The sequence below is a fragment of the Suhomyces tanzawaensis genome (genome assembly GCF_001661415.1).
Source record: "Suhomyces tanzawaensis NRRL Y-17324 unplaced genomic scaffold CANTAscaffold_3, whole genome shotgun sequence".
NCBI classification, from domain to species: Eukaryota; Fungi; Ascomycota; class Pichiomycetes; order Serinales; family Debaryomycetaceae; genus Suhomyces; species Suhomyces tanzawaensis.
Genome location: NW_017963638.1, coordinates 279935 through 300469, shown reverse-complemented (window position 1 = coordinate 300469; position 20535 = coordinate 279935). Strand labels below are relative to the sequence as shown.

General features: G+C 42.7%; 14 protein-coding genes and 1 non-coding gene across 15 annotated transcripts; 8 read left to right on the top strand and 7 right to left on the bottom strand.

The window, feature by feature from the left end:
- The first annotated feature begins 146 nt into the window (after positions 1-146).
- On the top strand, positions 147-218 carry CANTADRAFT_t124. The gene has a single exon. It is a non-coding gene; the product is annotated as a tRNA-Asp (tRNA).
- Positions 219-320: 102 nt separating this feature from the next.
- CANTADRAFT_48941 (uncharacterized protein) lies at positions 321-959 on the top strand (the record flags this gene model as incomplete). The annotated part of the gene is made up of 1 exon (XM_020209651.1): positions 321-959. The coding sequence occupies one exon, from the start codon at positions 321-323 to the stop codon at positions 957-959; it is 639 nt and encodes a 212-aa protein (XP_020064807.1).
- A 312-nt stretch (positions 960-1271) lies between these two features.
- On the bottom strand, positions 1272-3443 carry EMC9 (Emc9p; the record flags this gene model as incomplete). The annotated part of the gene is made up of 2 exons (XM_020208875.1): positions 1272-2496; positions 2563-3443. Coding segments are annotated over 2 exons (2106 nt in total), but the record flags the coding sequence as incomplete, so codon positions are not given.
- Positions 3444-4450: 1007 nt separating this feature from the next.
- NDT80 (transcription factor) lies at positions 4451-6040 on the top strand (the record flags this gene model as incomplete). The annotated part of the gene is made up of 2 exons (XM_020209666.1): positions 4451-4588; positions 4895-6040. The coding sequence occupies 2 exons, from the start codon at positions 4451-4453 to the stop codon at positions 6038-6040; spliced, it is 1284 nt and encodes a 427-aa protein (XP_020064805.1).
- A 724-nt stretch (positions 6041-6764) lies between these two features.
- Positions 6765-7994, top strand: LEU5 (coenzyme A transporter; the record flags this gene model as incomplete). Its single annotated transcript, XM_020209671.1, has 1 exon — positions 6765-7994. One exon carries the CDS (start codon positions 6765-6767, stop codon positions 7992-7994), a length of 1230 nt encoding a protein of 409 aa, XP_020064804.1.
- An 86-nt stretch (positions 7995-8080) lies between these two features.
- On the bottom strand, positions 8081-8940 carry NAT2 (Nat2p). Its single transcript, XM_020207469.1, has one exon. The coding sequence runs from the start codon at positions 8917-8919 to the stop codon at positions 8209-8211; it is 711 nt and encodes a 236-aa protein (XP_020064803.1). The 5' UTR covers positions 8920-8940; the 3' UTR covers positions 8081-8208.
- A 117-nt stretch (positions 8941-9057) lies between these two features.
- CANTADRAFT_49815 (tRNA threonylcarbamoyladenosine dehydratase) lies at positions 9058-10377 on the bottom strand (the record flags this gene model as incomplete). The annotated part of the gene is made up of 1 exon (XM_020209755.1): positions 9058-10377. The coding sequence occupies one exon, from the start codon at positions 10375-10377 to the stop codon at positions 9058-9060; it is 1320 nt and encodes a 439-aa protein (XP_020064802.1).
- Positions 10378-10799: 422 nt separating this feature from the next.
- On the bottom strand, positions 10800-11768 carry CANTADRAFT_63543 (uncharacterized protein; the record flags this gene model as incomplete). The annotated part of the gene is made up of 1 exon (XM_020210875.1): positions 10800-11768. The coding sequence occupies one exon, from the start codon at positions 11766-11768 to the stop codon at positions 10851-10853; it is 918 nt and encodes a 305-aa protein (XP_020064801.1). The 3' UTR covers positions 10800-10850.
- Positions 11769-11811: 43 nt separating this feature from the next.
- On the bottom strand, positions 11812-13851 carry CANTADRAFT_25582 (peroxisome biogenesis protein). Its single transcript, XM_020207468.1, has one exon. The coding sequence runs from the start codon at positions 13727-13729 to the stop codon at positions 12224-12226; it is 1506 nt and encodes a 501-aa protein (XP_020064799.1). The 5' UTR covers positions 13730-13851; the 3' UTR covers positions 11812-12223.
- Positions 11872-12186, top strand: CANTADRAFT_208187 (uncharacterized protein). Its single transcript, XM_020206623.1, has one exon. It carries the CDS (start codon positions 11976-11978, stop codon positions 12147-12149), a length of 174 nt encoding a protein of 57 aa, XP_020064800.1. The 5' UTR covers positions 11872-11975; the 3' UTR covers positions 12150-12186.
- A 209-nt stretch (positions 13852-14060) lies between the features above and the next one.
- Positions 14061-15443, top strand: CANTADRAFT_25581 (mRNA splicing protein). Its single transcript, XM_020207467.1, has one exon. It carries the CDS (start codon positions 14380-14382, stop codon positions 15247-15249), a length of 870 nt encoding a protein of 289 aa, XP_020064798.1. The 5' UTR covers positions 14061-14379; the 3' UTR covers positions 15250-15443.
- Positions 15444-15467: 24 nt separating this feature from the next.
- Positions 15468-15999, top strand: RPL38 (60S ribosomal protein eL38; the record flags this gene model as incomplete). Its single annotated transcript, XM_020210272.1, has 2 exons — positions 15468-15473; positions 15769-15999. The coding sequence occupies 2 exons, from the start codon at positions 15468-15470 to the stop codon at positions 15997-15999; spliced, it is 237 nt and encodes a 78-aa protein (XP_020064797.1).
- Positions 16000-16025: 26 nt separating this feature from the next.
- Positions 16026-17324, bottom strand: CANTADRAFT_25580 (transcription factor IIF subunit). The gene has a single exon (XM_020207466.1). The coding sequence runs from the start codon at positions 17241-17243 to the stop codon at positions 16125-16127; it is 1119 nt and encodes a 372-aa protein (XP_020064796.1). The 5' UTR covers positions 17244-17324; the 3' UTR covers positions 16026-16124.
- Positions 17325-17460: 136 nt separating this feature from the next.
- Positions 17461-18891, top strand: CANTADRAFT_20972 (arginyltransferase; the record flags this gene model as incomplete). The annotated part of the gene is made up of 1 exon (XM_020206641.1): positions 17461-18891. One exon carries the CDS (start codon positions 17461-17463, stop codon positions 18889-18891), a length of 1431 nt encoding a protein of 476 aa, XP_020064795.1.
- A 323-nt stretch (positions 18892-19214) lies between these two features.
- Positions 19215-19847, bottom strand: SOD6 (Sod6p; the record flags this gene model as incomplete). Its single annotated transcript, XM_020208493.1, has 1 exon — positions 19215-19847. A coding segment is annotated over one exon (633 nt), but the record flags the coding sequence as incomplete, so codon positions are not given.
- Positions 19848-20535: the final 688 nt, after the last annotated feature.

Here is a 20535-nt window from a genome sequence, read left to right as displayed (position 1 = left end):
ATAGCTCAGTAGTTGAAAGGCCAGGGGGGAATAGAGGACGATGATAACGAGTTCCCCCCAGAACAGGTCCACAATATAAGTGATTATATAATCAAAGCTACTGTTTAAGCTACTGCCCAGTGGATCTGTTACAAACACAGAAATCATCCGTGATAGTTTAGTGGCTAGAATTACCGCTTGTCGCGTGGTAGACCGGGGTTCAATTCCCCGTCGCGGAGTTTTTTTGGTAGCTCAATCAATTTTTTGCCATATCGCATAGAAAAACTGTTCGCAAGTAATATCAACCTGTTATACCCAAAGGACTCACAGCATACAACCAAATGATACCGATAATACGCCGTTACTCCACAAAAGCAATCACAGTAAACGAGTCCTTCAAGTCGACAATGTCTAGGATAAGTGCGCAAGCAATGATATTGACATCAGGTACTGGTGCTAAAGAAGTACTGGCATTACATGGAATGACGATGTCATCCGTATGCTCCCTATCCGTCTATCCAACTCCATTGTTACAATTTAATCTCCATTTACCCTCATATACTTCTCAAGCGTTACACGAGAACAAGTACTTGGCGATCCATCTTTTGCCTCCAACATCACAATCGGTACATTTAGGCAAGATATTTGCTAGCGGAGTTAAGACGAGTGGAAAACCTACAACCAATGAGGATGGCGAGTTCTTCCACGAAATGACAACACCCTTTACGAAATTGCATCAAGGAAATGATTGGATATTTCACACGGTGAAGGAAAACATAAATATTCCCATTTTGAAGAATAGTGAACGAGTACTCATCTGTGAGACCATGAAAAACTTTCTAGTGGATGATCACGAGATATGGGTGGTCAAGGTTCTTGATATAAAGGAAAATGAAGATTATAGCAATAAAACGGGAGGCTTATTGTACTTCGATAGGGCATTTCACAAAATTGGAGAGAAACTAATAGAGACAAATTGATCAAGCTGGGATTCAAATCGGGATAGGATATTTGAACTTCAATCTCTCTCGATCTTACTGGCTTGATGTACATTGCTTACATACTAATGTCAGATCCGTTACGGAAACACTTATAATTGCATAGAGAAGACAGCTTAGGCATTGTCGATTCATAGAAATATTCTCCTATCTTATAAAGACCAGCTAAAGTCAAATGTTATTGCATGTCTGATTTTAGGAACAATACATCGTGATATTTAATGCATTACTGCTATATACATAGACTATAGATATATGTCATACAACGATTTATTCATTCAACCATTTGCTACAATCCTCTTTCAAGATTTCAGTTTCAAGTTTTACCTTCGGTAAGATAGTGTCATACTTCTCATTTGTTTTCTTGCTTCTTTTGGAAAACTTGGCCAAAATTTCATTCTTTTTGATCAATTTTAAATCATTCTTCATGTTTTTGATTTCCTCGGTTCTGGCAGCCTGCTTGTTCAACAATTTTTGATTTTTCAACTCAATAGTATGCTCGTCTGACTTCGCATTTTTCAAATAAGCTTTCTCAACCTTAATCCGATTTTCGTACTCAATGAATATAGATTCTAACTCGCTGATTTCCTTCAAAAGAGTTTCTTCTTCACTCTCAAAACCGCTTTTTGTTTCTTTTTCCTTTTCATGTAGCGTGTCAATCGTAACATTCAATTGTTCAATCTCTTGTTCCAATTGCATTACTGAGTGCTTAAGGCCCTTGAGTTTACCATATGCTCTTTGATCGCTATTCAATTTGCTGCTGTACTTGGAGATCTTGTTTTTCAAATTATCAATATTATTCTTGGCTTCTGTCAATTTCTTATTCTCTTCTCTCTTGAACTTTTTCAATTTAGCTCTCAAAGAACTCAAATTTTTAATGCTAGAAATCAATGAGATTTGCAAAGTTTTTAATGATGAGGTTTCTGCCAACGATTTGTTAAGAACAAGATTGTCATTATCATTGGTGGTATTGATAATAAAGTGATTGACGATTTGGTCTTCAATGATCAAGTCTATTTCATACTGAAACAATGGGGTCAACCCATAAATGACCAATTTTAAATCATTATCATCCGTCTTAATCAACTTGAAATATGTCCAGTTGACATTATTCAACTTTATTTTTAGATTCCTTATTTTAAGGCCCTTGAGCTCATCCTGATCCAAAAATTTGAAGATAACCTTTGAATCATCAATTAACATTGTTGCCATTTTGCAACCCTCAAAGTTTTTAGACTTGTAAATATGGTCATCTTGGATCTTGATGAATTTTCCACCATTGTTTTTAAATTTTGTGGTTTCCCCTAGGAATAAATTTGGATTTTTCAAAATAGCCTTACACGCAGCTAAAATTGACCAAAAAGGTTGAATGATAATAGTGTTCTCAATTGTAGTGATGTTTGGAGAAACCGTTGTAGTCGTCAAAGAAGTGGAGGTTGAGGTTGTTGATGATGCTGTGGTAGTTGAGGTGGTACTAGTGTTGTTCGTTGTGCCGCTTTGACCATTACTTAATTGAGTTCTATTGCTGTTAGTGTTAGGCATGGAAATACCAATGGGAACATTATTGATGTTGTTGATTCGTAACTTATTCTTTAGTATCGTCAATCTACTGTTGAATGGCGATATGATGAAATTTTCAAAGTTCTTGATGGCCACCGAATTTAGCGATTCCACGTTCTTGGAGCTATCGAAGTTTTTGGGTATGGATTCATTCAAATTTATATCTAGCAATTTGTTTTCGTCGCAATTAATAGATATGTCATCGAAAACATTAGATATTGAATTATGAACTGTATGTGGTTTCTTGAAAATTGATGAGCTTATGATATGAACCGACAAAACCAAATACAATTTGTTCTTGTAGTTTGAGAAATTGTAGTTGTTGATGTAGCTAAGGTTGCTGCTATAGTTGTCAATAAAGTCAAATGAGCCATTCAACCATTGAATCAAGTAATTGATGTAGTTTATGATGCAAAAGCTAACGACCGAGTTTATGAGACTACTGTTGAAATACTTCTTATCATCATCATACTGAATTTTTGAAGAAATCCGCTTGTTGGAGATGGAGTTGATGTAGTTGATAGAGCTGGAGCCTATGAGATCGCTGGATATAATTGCTTTGGAGAACATAATCACATAGTTGAAATGGCTCTTTTTGTGGATCAAGACGCTCAAGCAACCGAAAAGCGTCAAGTTGAGAATAGCAATCTTGACCGCGTTCAAGAGAAATTTCCTGACGTTGCCCACGAGAGGTTCGGCGTTCTCTCGTATGAAGATGTTGAAGATGAACTTGCCGCCTGTGAAGGTGGAGCCGAGTAAGATGTGGAGGATGAGGAGGCCCAACGAGATGCTATGGGGTAACGACAAGAGGATCATCACCAACGAGACGATGTCTCTGAGGGAGGAGGTGGGGAGGATGGACGACGACGATGCGAGTGGGTATTGGTGGTGCTGGTGGTAGTGGTGCTGGTGGTGGTGGAAGTACAGCTTTTCCTTGTCGCTGGGCGCTGGCTGGTGGTGGTGGTTCTGGAATGGCGCCTGGTGGGTATGCTGGTGGGGTAGATGCGGTGGCATCAGCAGTGGATGAGAGTGCTGCTTCTCATGCCCGTGGATACTCAGTTGATGCATCTAATGACCTGCTCGGACTGTCACAAATGGGTACTGAACATAAATCCTGGACGCCAGACAAAAATTATTTATAACTGCAATTATTGTTGTACAACTTTACTACTATGCAGATTTCGATGCCCCAATATTGGGTTCTTGAGTGTAGAGACCCGAACACAAAGAGAGAAAATTTTTTTTCATATGTCAAAATGGTTATAGTCTGTTGAGGTTCACACGACAGAACACCAAGAATAGGAGGCTATCCGAACGGTTCCTGCCACCGACAACCTGGCTGCCTGGGCCTCGACTACTCGGGGCCAGATCCCCCGCAATTTAGTCCAGTTTACGAGCGTGGCTGCTGGCGCCTGCCTGGGCTGGCTGAAGTCGCCCATAACCACGCGAAACCGACCACCGCGACAGGCCACCATGTAGCAAACCCCCGCGGGAGGCATGAATGCGACGCCAGGCCCACCACGAGACTGGAGCGGTGGTGTTGCGTGAGATCGCGTCAAGCCAGCCGGGATTCAGACGCGGTGGCTCCCGAACCTGGAATCCGGGTAACCACGTGACCTCACCACCGCCGACAAAATTATCACCAACCTCACCAGTGACCATCAATCTTCGAAGTGTATGCAAAAGAAAAATAGATACACAAAATAAATGGTAGCACAAAACTGACTTCTTGATATACCATCCTCCAGTCCTATCGATAGCCCGAACCACTCCGATCCCCCTTCCTGTGCTTCCCGGCCGTCCATTTTCCCCTCAGCACTGTCCATTAATTGCGTTTCCGTTGTTTACTGCTTCTTCCAGCTTTTTACACCAATCTCCGCCAACAGCCCCACCGATTGATCGTTCTGCCCAAGATGATGACAATCCCCACCGATGACCACCCCTCGCTCACCGAGGATGACGCAGCTGCTGCAGTTGCTGCTGCCAACTCGGCTGTGGTGAATATTCCCCATTTGAAGGACGACGAAGCTCAGCAGCTCCATCAGCAGTACGTCCAGCACCAGCAGCAGTTCCACCATCCCCACCAACAACAACATCACCATCTTGCCCATGGCCAGCCTCAAGCACAGCCCTCTCCTGCCCAACAGCAACCAGTGCAACTGCTGCTCCCACCTCCATTCCTGGTCCAACAACAGCATCTCCAACAACAACAGCAGCACCACCACCTCCAACAGCAGCATCTCCAGCAGCAACACCTCCACCAACCGTTGCATCAACAACCACATCACCACAACATTCCGCAAGCTCACCAACACCAACACCAACAACTTCAACAACATCTTGCACAATTAGCCCAGGAACACCACAATCCTCATCAACATGACCAGGACCAAATAAGTGCCCAGCTCTCCCACCAACTTTCCCATCAGCACTATCAGCAGCAGCAACAACAGCAGCAACAGCATCACCATCAGCAACAACAACAACAACTCCAACAGCATCTGCACCATCAACTCCAACCCCAACAACAGCAGCAGCAACAGCAAGCCCAACGCCAAGTACATCATCCTTTGAATCATGGCCATCATTTGGGTATGTTGAATCAACCCAATGAGACGGAATTACTCGAATCTGTTACCAAAAAAGTTGCTCCTAGATCAAGCGACTTGTTTAGAGTGGGCCCAAGGTTCAGTGATACAAGACATCACCAGGACATTTATTGCAAGCGTAATGATATGGACGTGAATCCAGTGTTGCATGCCAGAATTGATCGTGGGTTTGAAATTGGTGAGAATGGAACATGGATAGGTTACAAACGTAATTACTTTACATTGGTGACTGCATTCTCTTTAGAAAACTTTGATTTTGACCGTTTCATTCAGAATAAGTTTTACACCTACGAAAAGTCCTCTGCTCGAAATGGGGAGCCTGTTGGAGAAAACAAAGTTGAAATTAGCTACTTTGCAATTAGACTTGTTGCTAAATGCTCGGATAACGATGTTTCGATCAGTCTTATCCAACATACTGCTAAGAGAGATAAGGGACCACAGTTTCCTCCCCCAATTTACCCTGCGGTGCCAGGTGATTTGCCGGACCATGAAACCGTCAAGGCTTCCTGTAACAAGCGTAACGGTAGCAAGATCGAGAACATGAACAAGGTGTTTTACTTTGACAGGGCTGAGTACTACCACGATACGAACTTGGATACCCTCAAGGATGAGTCTATCCTTAAGAACTATCCCAGCGACTCGATTGCCAGAGTGGCCAGATTCGAGAGAATTCAATTCACCTCCTCGATCAGAATCAAGTCGACGTCTGTCAACTCCAGATACTTCACGCTCCACGTCGAGTTGTTGGGTATCATCGAGGATGAGGACTTGCAGATCCAGCCCATCTTGTTGAGCTCGATCGAAACGCCTCCCTTGATCATTAGAGGTAGATCTCCTTCCAACTACCACAAGGAGAGAACCTCGGGCTACAGGGGACACCTTGTGCCCCAGTGAGTGGTCTGGCCCTGACCTTGTATTTTTAGACGTTTGTCTCTGTAATTTAACTCTCACACCGATTCCTGGTGCAAAATATACTGTTATTGATTATCCATAACGAGACGTACCCACACTGGCCACCCAGCCCCCACCACCAATTGTTGTCCGACAACCTATCTCGGAACAACCTCCTATTGTGTGCGGGACTACCCCAGCTGGTTTATCGCCCCTCGGCAGGATCGTCGCTTCCACAAGCCGTTGCCAGCTCACGCTGCACCAAGGTGCACGGGTGTGGCCATCACACATTCCTCGGGACTGTTAGTGGGGCACACGTTTGTCCCAAGTCTTCACGTAAGCCTTGTAATTCCTTCCTTACTGCCACCGGCCTCGTCCTTGGTTTGTTCTTCCCCAACTGCCGATTTGCCACGCTCGCTTGTCCAACCGGTATCTTCCTAATCTTCGGACCCCATACTTCAAAACTACACAAAGTCTCATAAAAAATAGTCAAGGCATCATTCAACAGATAACCAATTTCAAGACAGCGAAAGGTAATCATCCACACTCCTTGATAGCGTCACGACTTATATATCGGTAGAGGAATCCGATCATCTTATAGAGCACCAGTTTACGTCCCTTTGCGAGGCTGGCCAATCACCAGACATCTAAACAAAATCCCCCAGAGGTGACAGCCAAACACGAAAAACTCGCCACATCCTCCCCACAAGTTATGGCAGGTAAGAGCATGATATCCAACGAGGCTGGATACACCGCTGCCAATAACGAAGACAACTCAACATCCAATGTGCCGTCCTTGACCCCGGCTCTCATCAAGAGAGGAGTTCAGATCAGTCCCCTTGCAAACTGCAACGACCAGTCCACCCCAGTTGAGCATGTCAAAATCATCGACAAACAGTCATTTGAGTACGTGATTCGATCCGGGATTGCCGGTGGTGTGGCAGGAAGTGCCGCTAAAACATTAATCGCCCCATTAGACAGAATCAAAATCTTATTCCAGACCTCCAACCCAGACTTCTTGAAGTTCAGGGGGACATTCAGTGGGCTATTCAAAGCTTCAAAACAGATCTGGGTCAACGATGGCGCATATGGACTTTTCCAAGGACATTCAGTCACTTTGTTGCGTATTTTCCCTTACGCTGCTATCAAGTTTGTTGCATATGAACAAATCAGGACGATATTGATTCCTAATGACAACTACGAAACCGCAGTCCGTCGGTTCTTGGCCGGTTCATTGTCGGGATTAGCATCAGTTTTCTTCACTTATCCCCTAGACTTGGTAAGAGTGAGAATGGCTTTCGATACCAAGCATTCGAGTGACTCGAATTCGTCAGCACAGCATAAAAGAGGACGGTTGGTTTCCACTGTACACAATATTTTTAAGGAAACTCCGCCCCACAAGGTGAATGATCCTTCATGGTTGAAATTTCTGAGACAAATTCTTCCTCCTTCGTTGGTGTCAATTTCAAATTTCTATAGAGGATTTGCACCAACTATTTTGGGAATGATTCCCTATGCTGGTGTCTCATTTTATACACATGATTTGATCCATGATGTATTCAGGTCCAAATTATTGTCGAAATATACTGTCAAACCGGATAATTCTTCTTCCGCCGAGTCGAGGAAGAATGTGGTAAAGGTGAAGGAAAACGTCAACTCAAGAGATTCAAGAAGACCCCTCAGAGCTTATGCCCAATTGATAGCAGGTGGCTTAGCAGGGATGTTTTCTCAGACGGCAGCCTACCCATTTGAAGTTATTAGAAGAAGAATGCAAGTTGGGGGTGCTATCAACAATGGTCAGTTCTTATCTTTCAAGGATACCCTTAAATTGATTTTCAAAGAAAGTGGAGTTAGAGGGTACTTCGTGGGCTTGAGTATTGGATACATGAAAGTTATCCCGATGGTTGCCTGTTCTTTCTACGTTTATGAAAGGGCAAAATTGGCTCTTAGTATTTGATTATCATGAGTTATGTTGTTAAGATGATTATGACCTTCGTTCGAAATGATTGTTATTACTTCTCTATATCATTTCAGTTGCCTTCACTTCTAGTGTATTCATACATGTATATAATTGATACTAGATATATATTTATTGTTATTTAAACACTACTTACAAGAAAAATCGCCAGGGATTAATAGATCATATGAGTTTACCACAACTAAGGGCCGATTTAGAAGAACCAGCTAAACCACTTCTTTTTGGCATTAGGCTTGGTACCAAATTTTGTACTAGAAGCTGTCAAGTCCTTTAAAGTGTCCTTCGCAAGGGTGGCACTGGTTGAAAGTTTGTCAGTTCCGATTTTGAAACCCCATCTTCTCAATAACTTCACAACACCTGGGGTAATTGCAGCACAGATAGGCACTCTTATAAAAATCAAGGATTTGTGAATACCATACGCAATGGCAAACTCAGTCCAACTGAATTGTGAAAGAACGGTTTGAACAAAGCCGCCTTGGGATTTGGAACTGGGTGTTGGCGAATTCTCCTCTTCCACTTGTGCTTCAATCCTCTTTATTTCTTGTTTCTTCTTCAACTCTTCTTCAGTCATTCCGTAGCCGAATTGTTGCTTCACCTTATTTTCATAGTATTCGATTTCATCTTGACCCATTGAATGCACCAAAATGTAACAGAGCGGTAAATCAATGGCAGACAACGCCATGTATACACCAAAGGCTGAGTAACCATATTCTTTCATAAGTGCTTTCAACCCAGTTGGCTTCTTGTTCGAGCCAGTTGGAGGTGGTGTAGTTTGGGCTCCATTGGTCTTGATAGATTGAAATCTCTTGAAAAATTGTTGTTTCAATTGGAATCTTCTAGTTATTATTCTGCTTGGTGGAATGGACCACTTCGACAGAAACTTCAAGGGGTTGAAACGTAACATGATGGTGGTTCCTCTTGGTATGCCTACCTGTAGCAAGAAATTTCTTTGGTGAGCTTGATTATGTAATGATTTACTAACTCGCTCTCTAGTCTGAGGATGATCACTACTCTTAGCATCTAATTACAATGTATATTAAAACTAACGGAACTGAGAATAATAGCGTTCTTGAGCAAATCTTTGCTCAACTTTTTGTAAGACTTCTGAAGAATAAACTTCTTCCAATGGTTGACCTCCATTTAAGACCTTCTCTTCGTGAATCTTTTGTTCGTCCTTAGTCAAAACGACAACATTTTGATAAGAAAGTTCCTTGCTTGGATCCCATCTTGACAATGTAAGTCTTGATGAGTAATCGGAGATTGGAGACTTGCCACGGAAAACTTCTTCCAATATGTAGCTGACATCATGCAAAGAGATAGGGACACGTTGATCAACTTTACCAATTCTCGATTGTTGACCAGCCAAACTTTGAAGAATACTATCGTAGATTTTGTATCTGTTTTTACCTTCAATAGGTTCAGTGGGGTAGCCAGCAATTGTAGTTAAAATATGGGTAGCTAATGCAAGACCAAACATACCGGGCATGGTACCTAAAACGGGTAAAATACGAACTCTGAAGTTCTGCAAAGCTGCTAGTTGGTCAACTGAGCCCTTCTCTATTTCTTCATTCAAAAGCGGTAATAATTGGGCCTTTCTTGGGTCAGGCTTTTCAGCAGAGAAAACAACTGGAATGTTGGTGATGACACCTCTCTTCTTCAATCTTACACGAACTTGTCTAGAGAGTGGATCTTCTTCTGTTTTTGAAATGTCACTGATGTTGATTCTAGTCGGGTCTGCCTTGCATGCTGCACCTCCAGATGAAATCACCTGCAACTTCTTTTCATGGCAGTATGCTAACAAATCAACCTTGGTATCAATGTTGTCAATACAATCCACAATGTATGTTGGCTGAAAGTCATCACCAAAAATTAATTCGTCAGCACTATCAAGATTCCATAATTGGTTTCTGGTTTGAATGTCGATCCATGGTGCAATTTGGAGCAAATGGTTCTTCAAACACTCCACTTTAGAGATACCCACATCCTTCAAGTTGGCAACTGCATGTCTGTTCAAGGAACTCAAGGAAACTTGGTCGAAGTCGATAATTCTAAGGTGTTCAACACCAGATCTAGCTAACATTGTGGCAACCCAAGACCCGACACCACCAGCACCGACGACAACTATTCTTTGATCACGCACCTTTTGCATACCATCCTCCGATAAGAAAGCATAGTTACGAGCTAACTGTTCACGAATCAACTCTTCCGAGTGTTCGCGTTGGGGTTGAGGTCTTGCAGCAGATTTTGATTGTGTTTGAGTTTTGTTTTTAACGAAGCGGTGATAGCCTTCGACTAGCGAGGCTGTGACAACCGCTGTAAGTAGCACAGCGGTACATATGCCTCTTGTGTTGGAGTGGCTCATCTTCGATGTATGGTAGGCAGTGATGACTTCTTCGCATCTAATTTTTCAGTTCCTGCACAGGCTATTTGCATCCATAACGGAAGCGTGTCAGGATTAGAGAATAGTAAGATTACGATATTTAATGGAACAAGGAGCTTCTCCAGGCAGAAAAAACTTGGGACAGCTGCAGTGCATGGTTCGACAGGTTTTGGAAACTGTGTTTGAATTGTTGAAAAGTGTAGGCAATGGAATGAATCTAGTCGCCAGAAGAGCACCACGAGTGTCTAGTTCTTCAATACCAAGGGGAAAATTCTTCTAGAATAATTCTTCATTCGTTTACGAGGCTTAACGATAAACAATTTTGCAATGCTGGTATTTTTGAAAGTATTGTTAGTTATGCAACGAAGTTGGTGAAAATAAACTGACTACAATTGTTGTTTTTTCGCAACTAAATCATAAAATTAAATCGAAAATATATAGAGAAGTGAAATAGGTTACAACTTGGAGGAAGCTTTTCTACCAACAGTACTGGTGATTTGACCGTTTGGATCAGAGGCTGGGTAGAACAATTCAGTGTTGTTCTTGATACCCTTCCATTCCAAGTTGTACAAGATGTAATGGATATTTGGCAACTTGTAGGAAATGGTCTTGATCTCATCAACCTGTTCTAAGATCTTGTGGGAGGTGTTGTACATGGTGGCTTGAACAGATGCGGATTGTTCCAAGGCAAACAAATCCAAGGTGGTCTGTCTGGCAGTGTTGTAGGCTCTGTCGAATAAACCTTCGTCAGCAAGCTTGAACACTTTGTCTAAGGTTGGGACGTATTTGGAATCAAAGTCCCACACAGCATCAACATCGGTGGAGAGAATTCTGTCATTGGTTGGCTTCAAGGTGGTGTAGTCACAGACATTGTAGCCGTAGAACATGGAGCCGGTAGATTTCAAGAGCTTCAAGTCCTTGATTGCTGAGGAAATAGACAACTTCTTAGAGTGCTTGTTGTAGGTCAAAACGGTTCTTCTGGTTTCTGGGCCATCGTGAGAGAAAGAGTGCGCATGTTCCTTACCATTGCTGAGAAGGTACTTGCTCCATCTAGATTGGACAATGGTGATTTCGAGACCATGGACTTGTTCGTATTTGCCAGTGAAGTGCTTGGCCAAGTGGGCAGCGAATCTTTCGATTGGCCACACATCAGTGTTCTTGGCTTCGACCAAAATAGTGTTCTTGACAGTATCAGTTGGAACAATAGCACTGTTGTCAGCATGGGTGTATGATCTGTCAAAAGTACCGTTCAACAAAACTTGGACATTGGCTTCCAAAATCTCCTGGATATTTGGATCAGATGGGTTCTTCTTGACCTTTAAGAACTTAACGTTACCTTTACCGTAAGCAGAAGCGACTAATTCTGATTGCATTATGATTGTGGATATGACGAAGTGACGAGTTGTCTAATGAACCAAAAAGCGAGGGGATATCGTCGATATTTATACTTGGAGTCCAGTGGATCAAGCAAACAGAAATCCTTATCGGTAAGGCACCAACACGTGACTAATCTCGGGAATCTCCGAACTTTCTACTGAGACTAATCTCTCACCCAAACCCCACTTGATGGATATCAGGTGATGAAGTCCCTTTACACAAAACTCTCTATTACCGGAACAATCCGTCTATACGGGGTTTGGCGGGTTTCGGTGTTATCCGACGCTAAAAGACCCTTTTTGCAGATGTCAATTCGTCATTATACATACGAGGCGACAATACATATCAGACAACTATTTGATTCCATGATACGGTAATATTAAAATGATCTTGACGTTACCTACATGTTATGTAATTCGGGAAATTCGTTATTCATATCGAATAGGTCGATCTACGCACTTTTAACATCGGAATCCAACGAATCAGATTCTTGTGGCACTTCATGCGAGGTACTGCTGTTTTCAGCCCCAGTGTTTCCTTCTTGCTCTGGTTCAGCAAATCTTAAGCTTTTTCTTTTTCTAGCATTAGTGTTTTCTTCTCTTTTAGAAGAACCAGAAGCAGTTAACTTCTCCTCCACATTTTCTTGCTCTTCCTCAGCTACTTCGGGAGCCGCAGTCTCTGAATCAGAAGAGTTGAACACCAATTCAGCGGTTCTAATCCATCTTCTTCTTCTTGTGTACTTGGAGTAGGAATCTTCAGTAGATGGTTTTTTCCAAGTGTTATCATAATAAATAAAACCCTCGTCAGCTGATGGGTTTGCAGTCGTTTTTGATCTCTTGTTGTTGGCCAAGGTGATTGCACCGTCACTGGTTAAGTCCAATCTCCAAGTCTTGTCAACCCACTTCCAAGAAGCACCATTGATCTTACTGGACGATTCTAATGGATTGTTTAATGTGTCACCAGTATTTGGTAAACGGAAAGTCTCGATAGAGGAACTTTCGTTCAAAAACTCATCGGTCCATGGAGTTCTTTCATAGGAAAGTAAATTAGATGTCCAACCAACCCCTAACCATCTTCTTTGATTCTCGTAGATCACGTAAGTAAATCTAACTGGTTTGTTGCCACTAGAAGAATCGAATCCTGCATTCTTTTGTACCTTGGCAAATGCAGCTGCAAATAAGGAGTGATTTTTGGCTTGCAGGAAATCTAAACCGGTTAGATAAAAACAGATAACTCTAGCCAACTTGATTTTCCAAATGATTCTTCTGGTTACTCTTGAATATGCTGAATGGTATGACAATACGTAAAGACCACTGACCAATAGGATGATCTTGGGCTTAATGATCAAGAGCGTAGCAATCAAGTATAAGGGAGTTAAAAAAAGCGTGGTGAATAATAAACGCTTAATATCAGATGCCGTTAACGACAATGAGGTGATTGGGTTTAAAAGCATATCAGCTTTGATACAAGTGGCGGTTAAGGCTTGTACAACATCATCCAAGGTAGGATGTAACTTAGTTTCCTCCACGATCATGTTGTTTAACACCGCATAAAGTGTGATTATTCCAACAATGATGATATGTCCAAACCAGACAATCAAGTTCTCAAAGTACAACACCACCAATGAAAACACACTCAAGATGATAATGTTAATCCAGTAATCATCGTTAGTCCACGTTGCTATGGACAAGAGCTTGTTAACAATTAATAGATAGGGGTATGCCTTGATTAATGCCTTAGCTACCGTAGGGGGAGTAGCTGATAATAGTGGGGATGTTTGAGGCTTGGAATCGGATGTTTCTGGTTCAAATGGATTGTTTGTAGTGAAGCTGGCTCTCAATTCAACATCCTCCTCTTCGGGATCATCATGTACTATGTGATCTTCGATGTCTTCCCCGAGAGAGCTTCTCTTATTGCTGGGATTGCCTTCGGTGCCCCAAGCTTGCTTCGTTGACATGGTTCTGTTATGTCGTCAAATCAGTTATCTAGTCATTCACTAGTATCGAGGATAGTTCAAAAACGATTTACCAGTATTTAATATATGATGGTCGATCCAATGGGGTCCCTTATGTGCTCGATTAACCTGACTTATCCGTTGCAATGCGTGTGGTATAATCTAATCAGTGATTTTCTCCACAAGGATACAAATTTCTCATGAGGGTTTATGTGCAGGTATTACGGGTAATATCACATTCACTGCCCATTGAGGTAAAATGGAGAAATAGGTGGCTTTAGAGTGAATTGAGAGGTTATGGAGCGGAGCACAATAATCGAATGAAATAACAGCACCTTCGTCCATTGCTCGCAGACTACAATTTACAGGTCGATGGATATTATACTTACGGTTCACAGCGGACTGAGGAACGAGCAAATTGGCCACGAATAGTCTGTAAAGACTACTGATACCTCTAGCAGATGCTCTTGTACGCCCTTACTGTATATAGGGGCCATTGACGTCACAGATGTCATTCACGTCAAGCTTCGCCGCAGTGTCGGACATCATCTCTTGCTGTGAATGTGGAGGCGATTACGTAACACACACTCTAATCTTCACTAGTATAGCGAGAGTTTAGAGTGTAACTGCTGGCAGAACATATAGACTCCTGGATGGACTTTTCAAGCTTGCTCTCACAGGAAATAAACAAGAAGAGGAAGGCAAATGATCGGGGTCGTATAAGCAAGAAAGGTAAACCCAGCGTTCCTCCCAAGGAGAGTGTTCCAGATGAGGAGAAGCAGCTGGCCACACTCGAAGGGGAGCAGAAGCAGACTCAAGATAAGGATGGCCAAACCACACATCAGGACGAAGAATCTGAACTTGTCAACTCGATAAGCGATGAGCAATTGCGAGAGAAATTACTCGAGTTCAATGAAACAGATACTGATTCAGATAAGCTCACCTTGGTCAAGAAGTTGCAAATATTGACCAGGAACCAAAATCGATTAAACAAATATAGGGATCAGATACAACTCGAGTCCAGGCTCCATGAAGCCCCCGAGAAAAAGATGATCACAATGGAAAGCATACTAAACACCCATAAGTTCCAAGATGAATTGTATGTCCAATTACGGGTGTATATCAAAGACTTGATCAAAGAATGGGAAGAAGAGGAGTCAAAAAAGCCTGAGCAAGAAGCTCTCTTGCACGAAACTAAGGTGGATCTTGTCAAGGTGTTATACAAGCTTAGAGTCCACAAGCTCACTCCTGACATGCTTACCTCGCTCACTACGATCATGTACTATATCCAGAACAGTGAGTACAGAAAAGCCAACGAAAGCTACATGAAGTTGAGCATCGGGAACGTGGCCTGGCCCATTGGTGTTAGAGATGTGGGTATCCATGCCAGAAGTGCTGATCTGAAGATAGCCAAGGCCAATGCGAACATCATGATCGATGATAAGACACGCAGATGGATCACAAGCATTAAGAGGTTGTTGACGTTCAAGGAAAGGCAGTGGGACAAGTCCCACATTGCATGATCTGAAGTCCCCAACTAGTTAGACAATTTGTAATATAGACACCTGGGAAGACGATGGCTATGTATCACGTGCATTAGGGCTTGCGCCCCAATAGCTTATGTAAGTGCGCTCGCGCAAACACCCAAACCTCAACTACTGGCGCCTCATCCACCAGTGAAAAAAATTCAATCGCTATACTTTATACCACTTCTTAGTATTATCGATATATACAATTAAAGATGGCTGTAAGTATAGACATATACGACGGCGCAAGCCCAGACAGACCATTATCATCAAAGGAATCGTGTTCAGACGATTAAGTTATGGCTGAAACAAGCTGGGTGGTGGAATCCACCCATATAGAATGAAACGTTGAAGGAATCCATCGTGGACAATTATGTCACTATACCTACCAATGAACTGCTATGCGGGCCATCAGTACCAGCAACCTTATACTCTCAATGGTTTATGTGGATTGTGAGGCCAATGACATGTTTTGATGATAGTGACTATGGACACTTTGCAGTACTAACATTATAGCGTGAAATCAAAGACATCAAGGAATTCGTTGAATTAGCTAGAAGATCCGACATCAAGTCCGCTGTTGTCAAGGTCAACAAGAAGCTTAACGCTAACGGTAAGAAGTTCAAGCAAACCAAGTTCAAGGTCAGAGGTGCCAGATACCAATACACTTTGGTTGTTAACGACCCATCCAAGGCCAAGAAGTTGCAACAATCTTTACCACCAACCTTAGAAATCAAGAACTTGTAAGTTATGAAAATTACAGTTAAGGAGTGACTTCATAGTTTTGTTTCTAATCTATTGTATATTTAATATATAATAAGGTCTCTTGGGATCTTATACGGTTTAATAGATATGACATTTGTAAAGCCTATTTAAACGACATCCTCCATATCGTCATCGTCTTCGTCATCCTTGTTATCGTTATCATCAGCGTTAGCATCCAAGCCCAATCTGACTGCTCTTTCAGCGTCTCTTAATCTCCTGTATTCAGGTTTTAAGTTGTACTTGGATGTATAAGGTCCCTTCTTGATCAAGTTTGCGATTGAATCTAAAGACTCTTTCAAGTACGACTCAGGCTGTCTGGTCCTTTCCTTCAAACCCTTCATAGACCAATATTCGTATTCTTCGAACAATCTGAATAATAAATCCAATAAATCCTTCTTGGGCATTCTGATGGCTCTTCCCTCAGCATTTCTTTTATTGTGGTTCGACTTCAAGAATATGGATGAATTATTACCCCTAATCGATGGACCAGCGTTAGCTTGTAACACACCTGGGATTTCATTCAAGAATGTCACCTTTGGTCTGGCTGGGCCCTGAGTTATATTTTGTCTCTTGGATAAAATTTCACTGTATCTGGAATCATTCTTCGATGGCACAATTTGACAATCGTGACAGATCTTACCTGCCAATGCAGTTTTTTTTGGAATTGTCTTGACGAATGGAATTGCCTTTTCAGAGCTATCATTCTTTTGTATACGATAGAACCTGCCGGTTTGTTCTGGTTCCGGTGGGATGAATTCTCCTCTTTTCTCTATGGACTTTAATTCTGGTTGTTCCGGCATCGCTCCGACTTCTGTTAATTCTTGCTTGAACTTTTTCAAGTTTTCTTCGCTGAATACATATGAGTTTCTGACCTGGGTATTCAACATAGCAATATCATATTCTTGTGGTATATCGGAATTGGATTCTTTCTTGTCAAGCACCAATTTGACCTGAAGCTTGCCTCCGCTTGTATTCTTTTTAATCTTGACGGTGGCAATTTGCTTCCCACTCAAGTCGTTTGTTTTAGACCACTTATCGGCCAAATACCTGGGCAATTTAACCAACCAGATCTTTTGTGCACCATTAGTCAAGTTCATGTCAAGCGATTCATTCTCTTCCAAGTAATCTTCTGGGTCAGATAAGATGGAATGGCTGGGGTCCTCAGGTTCACTGGGGTTTGATTTGATGTCCAACGGTTCCCTCTTCACATCCTTATCTAGGCCCATTTTTTTGTCTTTGACAGGCAGGAACTTGCTTGCCATACTCATATCGTACAATAACTAGAATGATGGCCAACTCAAAGTTATTGCAATGATTAGTAAGGGTATACTATATGGACTCATTATGAATGCGATGAAAAAGAGCAAGTACATATCACGTGACACGAGCTTTATCCACATCAGTATCACCTACTAAACCACTGCAAACACAGAACAAACGAGGATGGTGGCTCCTAGTCCAGATTTACCAATGGTGCTCACCAGATTGCATTACATTGTAGATAAGGATTGTGGATATTGTGGGGGAAAGAAAGAGGATCACTCTGCATTAGAAAGTGGGAAGCAAGATGCATCATCGGAGTCTGTCATTTTGGGTACTTCTGTGGAACAAATGACGTGCAGACATTACGATGAGTTAGTAAACCAAGGATTTAGAAGATCGGGATCGTTTCTATACAAGCCAGATTTACTTCGTGGCTGTTGCCGATTATACACCATTAGAACCAATAAAGCATGCTTAAAACTCAACAAACAACAACGGAAGGTGGTCAACCGGTTCGTAAGGGAGATTGCACCTCAATTGGAAGAAGGTAAAGAAAAACACAAGAACCAAGCAAAGTATGACTTGGACGTGCTAGCATTAGCACAGGAGAAATCAACCAGATTCCACACAAGATTCGAGCCCTCAAAGTTTTCAAAAGAGAAGTTCCAACTATACAAAAAATATCAAATAAGTGTACATAATGACCCACCCGAAAAGATCACTGAACAGTCGTTCAAAAGATTCTTGTGTGACAATCCCTTTTTGGAGAATGAGATTTATGGCACACCGGACCAGTGGAACACGTTAGAAAAGTGGTTCAAACCTTCAGGTGGAGGGAAAAAGAGAATAGGTCCAACGCACGAGTGCTACTACCTAGATAATAAGTTAATAGCTGTTTCTGTGTTGGATTTTTTGCCATCGGGAGTATCGTCCATTTATTTCATCTGGGATCCAGACTACGCACACCTCTCGCTTGGTACTGTTTCAGGAATCAGAGAGATATTGATGTGTGAGAGATTGGGGTTTGAATACTATTACTTGGGGTATTATATCGACGATTGTGACAAAATGAGGTACAAGCTGAAGTTTGGCGGGGAATTACTTGATTTGTGCAATGAATTATATGTTCCTTTCGAGACAGCAAAACCATTCATAAAAAATGGCAGATTGTTTGTCATTGGCGATGAAGACGACGAGTTTGTTGAACCAGAGATGGAAAATAATGGACACCCCGAAACATTGGAAGAAAGCGAGTACAATGAGAAAACCTTGATCAACATAGCAGAGGGTATATACGGTAGCAAGGAGGTCTTTGATACCGCTGAGAACTCTAAAAAAGTATTGGAACAGATATACGGAATCAAAAGTGAGGCTTCTCCGTTTGAAATTCCTTCAGTGTTGCCAGGAGCCATTCCACTTTGGCAGATTGTGGAATGGTTTGAGTCTGAAATAATTAATAACCAGTTTCCGGTCAGTTTGTTTCGAATGATGACCAGCGAATTGTTGGAATGCACATTTGGCGAACTCAAGCTGAAAGAGAAGCTGATAGTTGTTGATTTCATAAGAGTGTTTGGGTTGGATAAGGTGCAAGATGCTATTATACTTGTATAGGTTAGAAAGGGACACATGTATTAATAGCTAGCAAATATAGATAAAGGTATCTACAATAGTAAACCGACTAGGCCGGCAATGCCAGCACCGAGGCCAATAGATTGCAAGGGAGAACCGTTCTCACATTCACTCGAATAGTAGAACTGGGAGGCATTCGACTTGTTGGGGTGAACTGGGAGTATCTCGTGCACAAACTCAGAATCAGAATCGACAGAGGAGTTATCGGGCTTGTTGTATGAAACAGATTCGCTGAGATCAGCACCTGGATCAGCATCTAGTTCAGGTTCTAACTCATGTTCTAACTCATGATCTAATTCATGGTCTAATTCATGATTTAATTCACGTTCTAATTCAGCCTCCAAGTCTGCGTTAAGAGTGGCATCATCAAAGATGTAGTCATCCTGAGAACGTTTCTGGAGCTCATCAACAGTTTCAGGGTCAGCAATTTGATGTGCTTTGACCATGCTCTCGATTTTGGCCAGGGACGCAAGCTCAATATTGGAACAAGCAAAGCTGGTCATATTTTCGTAATGGAAAACCACAGACTTACCGACAATGTAGGAGTCAGACTTTCTGTTCAACGACAAGAACAGATCGGTGTACTGGGTTTCGAAGCACGTGGTGTTGATCCAACCGTGCTTGCCAGATAAGTCACCGACCCTGCAGTAGGCATCGTTTCTTACGGAATCGCAATCTTCAACACCGTCGTAGGGGTCGAAACGGCCACCAGCAACGTCACAATTGCCATCCTCAGGAATGGGGTGGTCGTGGATGTGGTAGTAGAAGGGACCACCAGAGGGTGGCAAGCCGGTCATGTCGACATGGACACCGATTTTGCCCCTTCTCTTGGCGGTAAACACAATACTTCCTTTGACGTGGTTGTCGAAGCCGAAGGGGAAATCGGCCACGGCAACGGCGTTTTTGGGATTCCGAGTGATGGTGGGTGCTTTGCCTGCACCTACCAAGGGGGCAACGATAGCGGCAATCGATAAGAGGGCGGCTGGAGACAACATTGGGGAGGATACTTGTGTAAAAGTAGCAGTTCTGTGGACCACAAACAGGCGCTTAGTAGAGGCAGGAGCCCGCGCTAGAAGCTGCGAAATTTGCAACCAGCGCACAAAGACCGGTTACGTAAGCGGGCCAAGGTCCCCCACCCCAGGCGGTCACGCGATGTGCCCCAATTGTTGACTCATGGAAGTCATTCGAGGAGAGGTACGTCCACCCACCTAACTAGTACATGTAGCTGGAACACCCGTGACCTATTCTCGCATCCAACCTCGGCATCTGGAAAACCTGTCAATCGTGGACGAGCCTGCCCCAAATCGTCAATTGCACCCAATTGAGGCTTAAGTGGGTGCGATAGGCTATCTGGGGTGAGGTTGCCATTGGACCTTGATGGAGGAGGATGGCAGAGGCAGGATGGGCCCACACGGATGGCTTGGCCCCATTGGGCCTTGTCGTTGGCGTGGTCGACCTCTTTTGGTGCAGTCATCTGATTGTGTGAAAAATCAAGTTCTAAGGGGCGGGGGATCATGCATCCCCGCTACCAAGAGTTGTGGCAGTGGGGAACCCCAGTATAAATAGACACCAATATCCCTTGATGAATACTCAGCTAACTATTACAGCACAACACAACTACCAAGC

Coding starts and splice junctions, on each gene's coding strand:
- NAT2 (XM_020207469.1), bottom strand. CDS start 8,919: ATGTTACGTTTCAACCCCTTGAAGTTTCTGTCGAAGTGGTCCATTCCA.
- CANTADRAFT_208187 (XM_020206623.1), top strand. CDS start 11,976: ATGAAGTCCCTTTACACAAAACTCTCTATTACCGGAACAATCCGTCTA.
- CANTADRAFT_25582 (XM_020207468.1), bottom strand. CDS start 13,729: ATGTCAACGAAGCAAGCTTGGGGCACCGAAGGCAATCCCAGCAATAAG.
- CANTADRAFT_25581 (XM_020207467.1), top strand. CDS start 14,380: ATGGACTTTTCAAGCTTGCTCTCACAGGAAATAAACAAGAAGAGGAAG.
- CANTADRAFT_25580 (XM_020207466.1), bottom strand. CDS start 17,243: ATGGGCCTAGATAAGGATGTGAAGAGGGAACCGTTGGACATCAAATCA.